The sequence below is a fragment of the Geotrypetes seraphini genome, chromosome 7 (assembly GCF_902459505.1).
Source record: "Geotrypetes seraphini chromosome 7, aGeoSer1.1, whole genome shotgun sequence".
Classification (NCBI taxonomy): domain Eukaryota; kingdom Metazoa; phylum Chordata; class Amphibia; order Gymnophiona; family Dermophiidae; genus Geotrypetes; species Geotrypetes seraphini.
In genome coordinates, this window is record NC_047090.1 from 98,052,857 (window position 1) to 98,068,089 (window position 15,233).

The 15,233-nt window shown below is 40.8% G+C and overlaps 1 protein-coding gene across 13 annotated transcripts in view; it reads left to right on the forward strand.

Moving 5' to 3' along the window:
- The window catches only part of GPHN (gephyrin), a 798,948-nt gene that overhangs the window by 467,075 nt on the left and 316,640 nt on the right, over positions 1-15,233 (forward strand). For all 13 annotated transcript variants that reach the window (XM_033950742.1, XM_033950736.1, XM_033950737.1 and 10 more), the window contains one exon: positions 125-259. In XM_033950742.1, coding sequence (XP_033806633.1) covers positions 125-259 — 135 coding nt within the window. The remainder of the gene's footprint in view (positions 1-124; positions 260-15,233) is intronic.

A 15,233-nucleotide genomic window follows, 5' to 3' on the forward strand; every position in this document is an offset into this window, starting at 1 on the left:
GGGGCTGGGGGAGACAAAACATAAAGCTTCTGGTTACTCCTATGCTATTTGAAGGTTGAGATCCCTTAAATGCTGTTTTTATTCAGATTGTTAAGTTTTTTTCTTTTTTTTTCCCCGTGTTCAGATTCCAGATTCCATCATTTCTCGTGGAGTACAAGTGCTTCCACGTGACACGGCATCCCTAAGCACCACCCCTTCAGAATCGCCACGGGCCCAGGCCACATCACGCCTTTCCACAGCTTCCTGCCCAACACCGAAAGTAAGTAGCTTCCTATTGGCACTGCTCATGATATTTAATCATATAATAACTGATTGTTATTTCATTCCAGCTGCTGAAGGTTATCTCTCGCATGCAAAATTAGCCTGCTTTATAATTATTACTAAAAGAGATAAATGAGGTGATAGAGATGTTAAATCTTAAGTATGGTTACATAAATCACATTTTTAGGCCAGTGGCAGAATACCAAAGGTCTGTAGTAGGATTGCTTCTCCTCTGCTGTTTAGAACTGCAGTCCTTATCTGTTCCCAGCAAGGCTTATTACATTGAGAGCACTTGTCTGCTCTTTATCTCTTAGGCTGTCAATCAATAGTGAGAGAATGTTAACTCCTGTTATTTGTTTATTGAGCAGAATGGGTACTAAGTATACTTCTTATTAAAAGTACTGACTTTGAAAGATTCATTAAAAGACTTTTTTTAAGGAATATGGAAAGAGGAGTGAATTATAAACCTGTATTGGGAGAGAGGAGAAGTAGCAAGTTTTGCCTCATTATTAACCCCCTCAAACAATCTGTAAAATCTTTCCAAAGCACAAAGCTAGTTGCAAAATAATAGTTATCATGGTTGCTGCCCAAAATTTTTGAAAACAGGTCTGCATTGACCAAAAAGAAAGTTTTAATGCCAGCCTTCGGGATTACTATGCAGCATTTATTTTTGAATACACATAGAAAATCTGCAGTGTTTTATTTTCTCTTCCAACTGAAGACCACCTTTCCGTTTACTATATATGCTGTTTTATATTATTCCACTGAATATAGTACAAATAACATTTGATCCTGGTTATAACTGTAAACTGTGTATGCTATGTTACCTGCTGTAATAATCTGGTTTAGGTGATAGACCTTCTGAGATCATTAAAGGTCAAAAATGCATAAATAAATTGCTTGAAGCAAGTTTAGGAGTATTCCATCAATGGTGTACATAATTTAACCCCCCCCCCTTATGAATCCACCTTAGCGTTTTTTATTGCTGGCCGCGGCAGTAAAAGTTCTAATGCTCATAGGAATTCTATGAGCGTTGGAGCTTTTAGCACCGCGGCTGGCAATAAAAACACGCTAACACGGTTTCATAAAAGGGGGGAGTTATTTATTTATGTTTAAAATTTATATACCGTCTATATCTAGACAGATTACTTATAAAACATGCCTAATAACAATACAAAAGGCTGAGTCTTCATGATATTTCTTGCCCACTTCCATTTACTGCCTGTATAAATAGAAATCTTTCCTTACATGAAAGCAGATACAAATAGCTGTGTTTTCAATAAGAACATAAGAAGTTGCCTCCGCTGAGTCAGAACAGAGGTCCATCGCGCCCATCAGTCCGCTCCCGTGGCGGCCCATCAGGTCCATGACCTGTAAGGTGATCCTTTGTCTAAAACCCTTCAATCCCCTTTATCCTTCAATCTATACCATTTCATAATCCTATCTCTATCTCTACCTCTACCTATATCCCTCAATCCCCGCATCCTTCAGGAATTTATCCAATCCTTCTTTGAAACCCCTTAATGTATTTTGTCCTATCACAATCTCCGGAAGCGCATTCCAGGTGCCCACCACCCTCTGAGTGAAAAAGAATTTCCTAGCATTGGTTCTAAACCTGTCCCCTTTCAATTTCTCCGAGTGTCCCCTTGTTCTTGTGGTTCCCAATAGGCTGAAGAATCTGTCCCTCTCCACCTTCTCTATGCCCTTCATGATCTTGTAAATCTCTATCATGTCTCCTCTGAGTCTCCGCTTCTCCAGGGAAAAGAGCCATAGCCTTTCTAACCTGTCTGCGTTTGAATGGTTTTCCATACCTTTTATCATTTTTGTCGCTCTTCTTTGAACCCTCTCAAGTTTCGCCATGTTCTTCTTAAAGTACGGTGACCAATATTGGACACAGATGCGGGTGCACCATCACACGATACAGCGGCATAATGACTTCCTTCGTTCTGGTTGTAATACCCTTCTTAATAATACCCAACATTCTGTTTGCTTTCTTTGAGGCCGCTGCGCATTGTGCCGTTCTTCATTGTTGTATCCACCAGCACACCCAAGTCTTTTTCAAGGTTATTTTCCCCTAGTAATAATCCCCCCATTTTGTAGCTGAACATCGGGTTCTTTTTACCTATATGCATGACCTTGCATTTCTCTACATTGAAGTTCATCTGCCATTTATTCGCCCATTCCTCCAGTTTGTTCAAGTCCCTTTGTACGTTTTCACATTCCTCTGCAGTTCTAACCCTGCTACAGAGTTTAGTGTCATCCACAAATTTTATAACCTCACACTTTGTCCCTGTTTCTAGGTCATTTATAAATACATTGAACAGCGGCGGTCCGAGTACTGATCCCTGCGTAACACCGCTCGTGACCCTCCTCCAGTCTGAGTATTGGCCCTTTACTCCAACCCTTTGCTTTCTGCCTGCCAACCAGTGTTTAACCCATCTGTGTACGTCCCCTTCTACCCCGTGGTAGTATTTTTTTTTTATTATTTCAGTCTGTCAGCACATAGGAGTAATTGCCCCATCAGTGTGTACCAATTGCCCCATCAATGCCACACAAAAAGCAGCTACTCTAGTCTCAGCATATCACACTTTAATCAATGTTTCAATTAATATGGCATTTTCTGAACACAGTGCTTCCCCAGGACAGTATAACATCAGCAATTGCTTAAAATATAAAGATATTGGATGGCAAAGCATTTGATAAACAATATTGGACTCTCTGTGCTACTGGTAACCAGTGCAACTTCCGAAGGACTAGGGTTATGTGCTCATTTATTGCAAAACCCATAACCAACTGTGCTGCTGCATTTTGGACCAACTGCTTCTTGTTTTAGTTATTCCAAGGTACAGTGTGTTACAATAGTCCAGTCTAGAGATAACCATTCCCTGAACTACAGTTCTAAAATCAAAAGATGTAAGCATTGGCTATAAAGATATAGTATATGTAAGTAGCCAAAATAGGCCTGAAAGTTTTATCAATTTGACACTTCATTATTAAATCAGAGTCAAGTTTTAGCCCTAATGCTGCCATTTCTTTTTTGACCAATAAGTCTATGTAATATCTGTAAACACTGTTGATATATTGGCAGTTATGTGTTAAATTTTATCTGCCAATGGCATTTACAGATAATTCACACTACCATGATTCCAGGCATTTGACAAGATGCTGTTCTTTCTATCTTGTTCTTTGCTGTCAGCAAATCAAATTATCTCAGAATGATCCTAATGAAGCTCTCGAAAGAATTCGTTGACAGGTTTATAAACTACTTGCTCGATTGTCACAAAATTAAGTGATCTTGGTGAGCAGTGTAGGGTACACTTCAGAAGACAATCCACCATTATTACAAGGCGACGTATTAATGCCCTTTGCTGTACTAGTTTATTAATTTTCCAGAATAAAATGCCACTAGTCCAGAGGTTTCTTTAATAGCATCACCCTTCAAGCAAAGTACACAAAGCAAATAAACACTGTAAAAGAAAACATCAGGAAGTTGCTTAGCAGTTTCAGACTTAGGGGCTCCTTTTACAAAGGTGCGTTAGGGCCTTAACGCACGGAATAGCGCGCGCTAGCCGCTACCGCCTCCTCTTGAACAGGCGGTAATTTTTTGGCTAGCGTGCACGCTAAAACGCTAGCGCACCTTTGTAAAAGGAGCCCTTAATTTTTCTGTGTATAACTCCAAAGACCACGTGTCCCAGTTTTTCACTTTCCTCCTCCTTTACAAAGCCGCGGTAACAGCTCGGATTCTCATAGGAATTCTATGAGTGTCGGAGCTGTTACCGCGGCAGCCGGCACTAAAAATACTAGTGTGGCTTTCTAAAAGAGGAGATTTCAGCAGTAACAAGTTCATTGACATAAAATATCAGCAGTCCTAGTTCGTTTCCATTTAATTTCATTTCTCAGCATGTATAAATATTTTATATGCAAATTATATTTATGCACATAAAATAGATTTTATATATATAAATATGACCTCTCATACAAACCCCCCAAATCAGTTTTAAAAAACACATATTACCTTCTCAAACCTCTTGTTTGTTTGTTTTTTTTAGTTAGTTATTTATGTACATTTGCATTCTAAACATCCAAAATTCGGAGTGAATTATAACAAAATGTAAACAATACTAAAACTAAATAGCTTAAGTAAAACAGAGCATTTATTAATATAGCCAGATTGCCCTCTGCAGAATTAACAGTGTAGAACAAGAAAAATTCCCATCAAATTGATAACCCAGAAATTAAAATTATTTCAAAATTCCATTTTCATTTCATATATTCATTTATATCCGTCAATGTAGCTAATAGCTGACTTAGGTATAGTATATCAAAACAGTCGTACAATTATATGGAAAAACTTAAAATCAAATGAATTAGCATACTGTTAAAATAGAAATAATCAGATGATTGCCCACATCATTTCTATCTACTAAAAGCATTGACAAAAAAATATGGAAGGGGCCTTAGGTGCCTAGGACAATCAGAATTTTAAGCCCCTCCTATTGCATCCCAGGGTACACCGGGAATGGGAAGACCTGCCATTTTGATAAGGTGGGCCTGCTGGTAAGAGGGAGTGGGCATCCCTCCTACCAATGTTCTATAAAAGGTACAAGGGGTGTGTGTGTGGGGATGTCGGGCTCGGGGAAGGGGTCTCTCCTTGGAAGGGTAGTGGGGGGGAATCGGTGGGTAGATGGGAGGAAGAGAGACAGGAATTGAGGATCTCCCTGCCGGTTCAGTTAATTGCAATAGGGGAATCACTGATCAGCTGAGCTGGCAGGACTCTCCAAAGCCGCAGTTTTGAGGAGTCCTGCGAGCTCAGCTGATCAAGGATTCCTCTGCTGCGATCAGCTGATGACAGGCTGTGGACTATTGTCAGGATCCTGCAGCAAAGATAGGCACCAGAAAAGTAGACCAGGATTTTACGGACCTACATTTCTGGCACCTCTCTGCGTGAATCATACCTACATTGGCACCTACAGAGGCATGATTCTCTAACTGGCGCAGTTGCTTGATTGACACGCGATCAGCGGTCGCCAACATGGGTGCCGGTTAGAGAATCCATGGGGAAAATGCACTTAAGGCACGGTTTACCAAGCAGTAACTGCAAAACAACTGCAAAGCCCCTTAACTTGGTTGTGCACTGACAGATATATTGCAGTAAGTACTGACAGATATATTACGCTGACAGATATATTACAGTAAGTACTTAATATGGTTTAGTGAAAGGACCCCAAAGTGCATTTGAGAAGATAGGACCAGCAACAGAAAATCAGAAACTTGTGTAGTAGCCAATCTGGTTGCTCTTTATGATGGAACAGCCAAAAGAGAAGAATTCTCAGAGTATGACCAATGAGGAGGAGTATATAAAACTAATAAATTGTCCAGGTATTTAGACCTTCTAAATTGATACAACTTGAAAATCAAAATATAAATCTAAAATTGGATCCTGTAAGCTAGTGTTTCTCAACTTGGTCCTGGAGTACCCCCTTGCCGGTCAGGATTTTATGATATCCACAATGAATATGCATGAAAGACATTTGCATATAATGGAGGTAGTGTATGCAAATCAAGCTTATGCATATTCATTGTGGATTTCCTGAAAACCTAACTGGCAAGGAGGTACCCCAGGACCGAGTTGAGAAACACCACTGTAAGCAACTAGAATTCTATGAAGAGCATTTAATAATTTATCTACCCGAGTATGAAAGAAAGTAGCAATTGTGTACAAGTCTGCAAAACCTTAAAAACTGACTTTATCCAACATTTTTTTAGGTAATAGTTCTAACGAAAGTTAATAGTGTCCTATTCTGTAATCTAATTATGCAAATCAAATCGAGCTCTTAACTTTAGGAGATGGTTCAGTAAATAAATCTAAGATTTAGGTTAGATTATAATCGGTACGGACACTACAAAGTGCAGTGTCACTTTAAATTTTTGAGGTGGTGCCCATACTGAGCACATGCCAGTGCCTTCCCGCCTGACATTGTTTACAGATCTGAGAATCTGTCTTCAATTTTCTCTTCAGCGCGCCAAACTCTTTAACTTTTTTGTGCCTTCCCATCCTTATTTGGAAAAGAGGTCACTCAAAGCCCAAAATCTTCAGTTCAATAAACTTTTTGGTACCACCTCAGCATCAATATTGAGCATAATGCGGGACTCAGAATTCAACACTTAGCTTCCTATAACCCCATTATTGGCATTGGCGCTGAGTGCATCAGCACTGTATCTGAGTATTGGGCTCCTTGCAGAGGCAAGACTCTACATCATCTTCATCAATTCCTTGAGTTTGTGCTTCTTAGCATGTAAGAAAGCTAAGAAGCACAAACATCCTTCCCCTTTTAGGCATGCCACTGCTTTTTCCCAAGGGTCAACTTCCTCAATGCATATTAGGCATCAATGTCTGGATGACCATTCTCCTTCCATCCAAATGATCGTCTCCTCATAGGCATTCCTCAACATCAAGGTCTCCCATGCCACATCAACTGGTACAGAAGACTGCTTCTATGCCAATGTCTCTTCTAGTACCGACATCAACTCGCCAAAAGGAGATCTGGGCTATTCTCAGACAAAAGCTTTCAGGGCTACTATAGTCACAGTCTTCATAGGTTTTAAAGACTTCCGTGCCTGTCATATCCCAGCCCGTGGACATATCAGAGCATCAATGGAAGACAAATTCACGCACCCCTGCTCAATATCAAGTATCAAAGTCAGCACGGACCCACTCGATGCATGCATTTTCATCTGCCTTGACACACCTATGAAATACAGTTTATGTGTCTCTTGATACACACTTCCTGATCCCCTAGTAGGGAGTACTTTGAGGAGTCTGACTCAGATATCTCCATGCACTCAGAAGAGGAGATGCCAACATACTCAGCAGAAGAGTCCTATATACCTTCTGATCCTTTGCCTCCTCCTCAACAATGCACATCTCCACCAGAAAGTATATATTTTACTAGGTTTAAAAGACTGATGGGGAAGACTTTGCACATCAAAATGAAAACAGAGGAGGAACATCCTTCTGAATTTTTTGGACTCCTTAATTTTGAAGCACTACTAAATGAATGCATTAAGGTACCCTTACACAAGATCATGAAAAATACTTTAAAAACTAGGAGATTCCCCCATCAGTCCTCCTAGAAAGATATACACAATGTACAGAATTCAAAGATGCCCAGGATTCATAACAGAATTTAATAATATATTACTATTCTTATTTATTTAACTGATGATGCCTCTTGAAAGTTCCATTATATTTTAACATGATTGCTGTGTATCATATGCTGGTAATATATGTGCTGGTCCCCCTTATTCATTTGATATATACATTTTATATAATTATATAGATTTATATATAGTATATATAATGACTTATACATATGATCTATTTCTTGTTTTATTTAATACAGTGGAACCTTGGTTTACGAGCATAATTCATTCCAGAAGCATGCTCGTAAATCAAGTTACTCGTATATCAAAGCGAGTTTCCCCATAGGAATGAATGGAAACTCGCTTTGATTCGTTCCACCAACCCCAAACCCCTCCCCCCCGAGGCTACCAGCGCTGCTCCATCATCCCCTCCCCCCGCTCTAACCGGCATCGCACCCCCCCAAACTGGTATCGCAAACCCCCCCTACACACACGAACGCCCCCCCCCCCCGCGAGAACCGCAAAGCACCCCTGTGCTGAAAGCGGCATCCGCCCACCCTTCCTCCCAAACACGGTCCTTACCCCTTCTGCTCGTTATAAGGGTGAATGCGAGCTCTCGCCTCTTTCCTGGGCTGGGCCTTGAGCATCTGCGCATATTCAAGGCCTTCTGGCTCTCATTCTCTTGGAGAGAACGAGATCTCCGAGAGAACTAGAGCCAGAAGGCCTTGAGCATGCGCAGATGCTCAAGGCCCAGCCCAGGCAAGAGGCGGGAGCTCGCATTCACCCTTACAACGAGCAGAATGATACTGTTGCCCAGTTTGCCAGCTTTCTAATCTCTGAAAATATTTCTTCATCTGTCTGATCATTCTTTCCCGGAGGACGGTAGTATAACCCTACCTTTATATTCCTTCCCTTCACATATGGAATTTTTATTTCTATCCATATGGATTCCACACTGCTGTCTGTGTCATGCAGAATGTTTATTTTATTTTATTTAATTCAATTCCCACTTTAACATATAGCACATACACTCCCCCCCTTCCAATTTGATCTACTCTATCCTTGCAAAATAATTTATACCCAGGTAATTTATCCCATTGATTGTTCTCCTTCCACCATGTCTCTGAGATGCCTATTATATCTACCTCATCATTCAGTGCTATATACTCTAACTCTCCTATTTTATTTTTTAGGCTTTTAGCATTTGTATACAGACACATCAGATTGTGTTTTATCCTTGTATCTACAGGCTGCTGAGAAGATGACAGGGATAACCTGACATCTTTACTCTGCTTCCCTCTTAAGCACTCTTAGCATTCTTTTACCATTTTTGAAACTTCTCTATTGTGATTCTGTAAATGTTCTGATTCAACAGTATCCTTCAAGGATACTCTACTACTACTTATCAATTATATAGGGCTCCTTTTATCAAGCCGCGCTAGCTGCACTAGCACTAGCAACTGCTGGCTGCACTAGCCACTAATGCCTGCCTTGAGCAGGCGGTAGTTTTTTGGCCAGCGCGGGGATTAGCGCGTGATTAAAAGTCGCACGCGCTAACCCCACTAGCGCAGCTTGATAAAAGGAGCCCATAGTGCTGAAAGACGTACGAAGCATTGTACATTTTGATATTTATAGACAGTCCCTGCTCAGAAGAGCTTAATAATAACTTTATTTTTATATACCACAATACCACAAACAGTTCAGAGAGGTTTACAGAGGAAGCAACTGTATACAGACAGCAATATTACAAAAAATATTCAAAATTACATTCGCATGTTAAGAATGACATTTCTCTGGGGGTATTTTAAATATACATCAAGGCAGGAATGGGGTCAGAAAAATTTATCAAAGAGATAGGTTTTAATTGACTTCCTGAAAGTTTGATAGGAAAGTGTGTTTGAAATAAAGTTGGTTAAACATTTATTCCATTTACCTGCTTGGAATGATAATTTTCTAACAAGGAATCTCTTGTATATGCAGCCCTTCAGGGATGGAAAAGTGAACAAGTAAGCACTATGGGGCTCATAATAAAAAAAAAAAAAGTCTAAAAGGTAGCCTAAATGGGTATTTGGACGATCAAAAAGTCTGATCGTCCAAGTATCCATAACCAAAGCTGGTTTTAGACCTATCTAAAACCAGCATAGGCCTTTCCCCTGCCTCTAAATGCATAGAGCAAAAAGAGGCGTTTTTAGAGGAGGGGAAAGGGTGGAAGGTGGGCCGACCTAAACATAGCCATAGAGCAGGTATAACCAAAGGTTTAGGCAGGTTGCCTAGTCAGCACTTATACATTTTGACTTAGATCAAGTCAAAACCTGCCAGTGCCCTACCACAACAATCGCGGCAGGAGAGATGACTCTAGGGGAAAATAACTATGTTCAAGGGATAATATTTATAGAACAGGGGTATGCAACCCCGGTCCTCGAAGACCATAAACCAGTCAGGTTTTCAGGATTTCCACAATGAATATGCATGTGATCTTTTTGCATACACAGCCTCCATTGTATGCAAATAGATCTCATGCATATTCATTGGGGAAATCATGAAAACCTGACTAGGTTGCAGCATTCGAGGACCAAGGTTGCTCGCCCTTGCTTTAGATCATATCTAGAAAACTAGTTTATCATTGAAACTCTTAACTAAACAGGTAGATAAAGTATCAAGGTCATAGACTGTTGATTTAAAGTTTGCAGCCTTTTTAGCAATTGAAACAGATTCCAATAAAGCTGGCTCCAGTGAGATTGAGCTATAAGTCTTGAAGAATATTCGGAGAAGATTTCCCGTCTTCTTCCCTAGTCTTAGATCTTGTAAACAGTATCCTAAATGCAGCAATCTTATCCCTCAGAAAATCACTAAATCTTTCAGCTGATAAGGCAGAATCTGTCTAGAGAAGAAAGGAGGGAAGGTGTCTTATGCACCTGAGCAAAAATGTTTTCTGTAATCTGAGCTAAAAGTGTGTTTATAGAACCTGCCATGTGATTTACATATTATTAGATCTTCCTCTAACCAATGTTTCCTCTATTTTATGGTACTCCTGTTCCTTCTGGAGTCTAAAGCCTGCATGAAATTAGGGGGAACTTTTTCTCCTGACTGCTAAGCATGCCATCTTCCTCAGAATCCTAGCCTCAAGTGCTTCAAAACTTAACTTGATCATCTAATGATTTGCCATTTAACCCTTATTTGATTGCCATATAAATATTTTCTAAAGTTCTAACCTCTAGCAGTTACTTCTGTAGGTAGTTTCTTTTGCAATTTTCTTTCCAAAAATAACTGAACAAGCAAATTGCCAAATAGTGTTGGGGTTTCATATAAAGCGGGACAAAAACTAGGTGAATAAGATGGTCTTTACTATTGATAGCACCATCAATCTGCTATACCATAGACAAATTAGCCATAGATTTTTAAAAAGTAACTAATTACTCATCCTGCTAAACCAGTCCAGACGTATGTCCTTCAGCCAACAGAAAGGGAATTTTCATTTGAAAACAAGGGTACAAGGAGAGATACAGCATAGACACTTGCTAGTGCAATTGGTGGATGTACTGCAGCAAGAAGTATATTCGACTCTTCGGGCCACAGCTTCAGTGTTGTCCTCTCCAGTTGAGTTGGATCCTAGAATAGCTCCCAGGGACACAGTCTATGGGCTGTACTTCCTGTTTAAACTGAATCTGTCCTCACAGGGCAACACTACCTTTCCCTGGTACAGGGTTCCCTCTGACGATTCCTGGTCCTCTTGGTGCCCTATTCTGAGGTAGTATTCTTTTTGGGTTCTTGAACCTGCTTGAGTAAGGGTGAGGACTTTAGAAAATTGGTGGTAAGGGCTGCAGGCACCCTGTGTTTAGCGGTTTGTCTCTTTCTTCTTTTCCTGATGTGGTTAAGGGCATATTAATAAAGTTTGCAACATTAAAAAAAGCCAGCAAAGCAGGGCAGCATGTCTTCAAAACAGCACAAGAATCATGGTGGCTAGGCAGTCATGGGTGCAGCAGTGTAATCAGTGTCTACAGAGAAAACTGAAGATGGCTGAGAGGGCTGATGCTATGTAGGATGTGGGAGCCAATGCTTGAACAGCACTGCTTGTTCCTTCTGCCCAATTTCAATGCCTAGGGGTTGAGGTGGTGCAAGAGAGCCTAGGGCAGAGCTTTCCAGGAGGTTCCACTGTTAGGAAGATTTTTCTGCAAAGGGAATGGTGGTCATAATGGAGCTAGGCCTGCCTTGGGGCATCCATGAGGCCTTGAAATTCTTCCTGTCATCTTTGGGACCTTTGAAGCTGATTCCAAATTCTTTAGAGGTGAGATCTTCAGAAAAATATTGTGTCTACCCCAGATTTTCCCTGAAATTTGTTATAATTATTCATCAGGCTTCCTGCAGAATGCAAAAGTTTGAGGAGAAGATAGGAGCAGCTCTGCATCTTGGAGCGTTGTGATAGGTCTCCATGGCTCCCAGGGGGCCAGGACCTAAAAGGTTCCAGTTCTAAGACATGATGCTAGATTGGGCAGAGGATTCTCCTTTTGTTGGTTCTTTCTTGGGGAGACAGGGCGAGGACAGCAAAAGCATCTTTGGAGGTCTGGATCCAAAGGACAGAGAGGCTTCCTCATTGATTTGCCTGTTTGAGAGAAAAGAGCTAATTGCCCTTAATTCACATGTTGTTTAACATAGAGAAATGTAGGCCTACTCAGTCTGCCCATCCATGCCATCTACTCTCCCATTCACTCCCTTAAAGATCCTATTTACTTGTCCAAGCTTTCTTAAATTCAGATACAGTTTCAATTTCCACTGCCTCCACTGGAAGGCTGTTTTATGAATTCACCACCCTTTCCATGAAGAAGTATTTCATCAGGTTATTTCTGAGTCTATGCCTTTCACCTTCATCTATGCTCCCTCATTCCAGAGTTTCCTTTCAATTGAAAGAGACTTATTTCCTGGGCATTTATGCCATATAGGTATTTAAACACTTCTCATAAGAACACTATCGTAGTGACAATTAAACCAAAAATTCAAAAAATGTCACTCACCAGCAGTGGGTTACCACAATAAGATTTAACATTAAGATATAAAACAAGAGGAGAAAAAGCCTCAAAAACTTATATCACACAGCAATCTTTGATGATTTTCAGCTGGCGTTCTTATTGTCATTGGCAAAAAACTCACACCCGTAAGACAATGTTGAAAGATCTAAAGAGGTAACAACTTCTATCATAACTGCTCTCTCTCACCTTTCTTCCAAAGTATACATATTGAGAATTTTAAGTCTGTCCCCATATGCTTTATGACAGAGACCATTGACCATTTTAGTAGCCGCACTCTGGACAATTCCAACCTGTTTATATCATATTGAAGGTATCTGCAGAATTGTATACAGTATTCTAAATGAGGTCTCATCAGAGTTATAAATGGGCATTATCATCTTCTTTTTCCTACTGGCCATTCTACTCCTTATGCATCTAAGCATCCTTCTTTCTTTCACTGCCACCTTTTCTACCTGTTTGGCCACCTTAACATCATCACATGCAGTCACCCCCAGTTTTTACTCCTCTTTATGCACATTCCCTAAATTGTACCATTCCCTCAAATTTTTGCAGCCCAAATGCATGACCTTGTATTTTGTAGCATTAAATCTTACCTGCCAAATTCCAGACCATTCCTCAAACTTCACTGCATCCTTCCTCATGTTATCCACACCATCAGGGGTCTCTACCCTAGTGTAGATTTTGGTATCATCCACAAAGAGGCAAATTTTACTAGGCAGCCCTTCAGTAATATTGCTTACAAAATTATTAAAAAGGACTAGCCCAAGAATCGAACCTTGCAGCACACCACCGGTAATATCTTTTTCCTCTGAGTGAATTCCATTTGCCACTACCTCTGTTGCCTTCCTCTCAACCAGTTCCCAGTCAGTCAGTTTAGGGGCACTCAGTTTATTTATTAGTCGTTTATGTGGAACTGTGTCAAAGGTGTTGCTTAAATCTAAATACACTACATCTAGCACTCTTCCTCAATCCAACCTCTGATCACTCAGTTAAACAAATTAATCAGATTTGTTTGACAAAACCTGCCTCTAGAGCAGGGGTGTCAAAGTCCCTCCTCGAAGGCCGCAATCCAGTTGGGTTTTCAGGATTTCTCCAATGAATATGCATGAGATCTATTAACATACAATGAAAGCAGTGCATGCAAATAGATCTCATGCATATTCATTGGGGAAATCCTGAAAACCCGACAGGATTGCGGCCCTTGAGGAGGGACTTTGACACCCCTGCTCTAGAGAAACCATGTTGCTTTGTGTCCTGTAATCCGTTGGGTTGCAAAACCTTTACTATTCTCTGCTTTACAGTGTTACCTTTAATTTACTTGCAGAAACAAAAACATTGGGAATTACCAGCCAAGTGAATTAGGACAATTGGAAGCAAAATCATATTAACATATTAGATGATGGCAGATAAAGGCTTTTATGGTCCATCCAGTCTGCCCAACAAGATATGCTCATAAAGTGTGATGTGGTACTACATATGCATACTTGATTTGTCCTTGCTGCAATCAGAACACAGACTGTAGAAGTCTTCCCAGCACTAGCCCATCTGTTCAGTCACGATTGGGACACAGACTATAGAAATCTGCCCAGCATTGGCTTTGCTTCTCAGTTACTAGATGTGATAGCGTAAGCAAGAGTTAGGGGAAGACTAGGGTTACCAGATTTTATTTTAGTAAAATCTGGACCCCCCAGGCCAGCCCAGTTCCACCCATTCCTGCCCCGTTACTCCCCAGTCCCACCCCCAAATCCTGCCTTAGCCCCGCCCCCTGCTGCCTGCCCAATGCGATTTTGAGGAAGTTTTTCAAAACCCAGACAAAGTGCCGGGATTTGAAAAGCCATACGGACCCCCGGACATTTTCTCAAAAAGAAGGACATATCCGTGGAAATCCGGATGTCTGGTAACCCTAGGGAAGACCCATGGAAACACAGCAGGACACAGTCATAAAGGTAAACAAAAACTCTTTATGAACTCAAAAAGGGTTATGTCACAGGTACAGTATTAAAGGATCTATAGATTCAAAGAAGTGTGGGTTTGGGCCTATGGTTGACAGGCTCCACACATATGTTATATTCTATCTCAAGTACTCCAGCATTGTCTTACCTCAGCTAAGTTGTGGTAATTATGTACAGTTGGTGAAGGCACATGCTGGAGATCTACTTCTTCCTTCCCTGGGCCTCCTTTACCCAACTCTGGCCCTGCCTTTTATACTTCCTGGCGGCTGCTTTCCTGGTTCCATCCCTTCCTCTTGGGAGGTGCTCTGAAAGTGGCTTTGACACTTTGAGGGAGTTTCCAGCAGAGAGAGTGGTAGCGTCCTGTAGACTCCCTCTCATACCCTCTCCCTCAGATCAACTATGCCTGGTTGAGCACAATCAAGGCCCACTTCCCAATACAAAAAGTTAGCATTTACGTACTGTTAGCCCACCCAATGTCGCACCTCAAAACTGAAGGATTGAAAGCTATGGAACCATGTCATAATGCTTGCACTTGATTCCTTGTGGCAAGCCATCCACTTAAGGGGTTCATGGTCTGTGACCAGCTAAAATTGTCAACCCAGCAGATAATATACTAGTTTCTAAGATTACTAAAAACTTTCTATCCTGTGCTATGGGCAATGCCTTCTAGGTGGCTGTACAATCTAAAAAGGGGAAAAGGTTATAGCTTTTTAGTGTTAAATGCAAGTCATGAGAGTGGGGGTAGAAAAAGTGGAATAGGAGATAGCACAAGAGTAGCTCTGCTTTGTATAGAAAATATTTCCTAAGTGTAGGCAAGCTGCTAATGATGTGTCTTTAAAAATAAGTCTTCAAC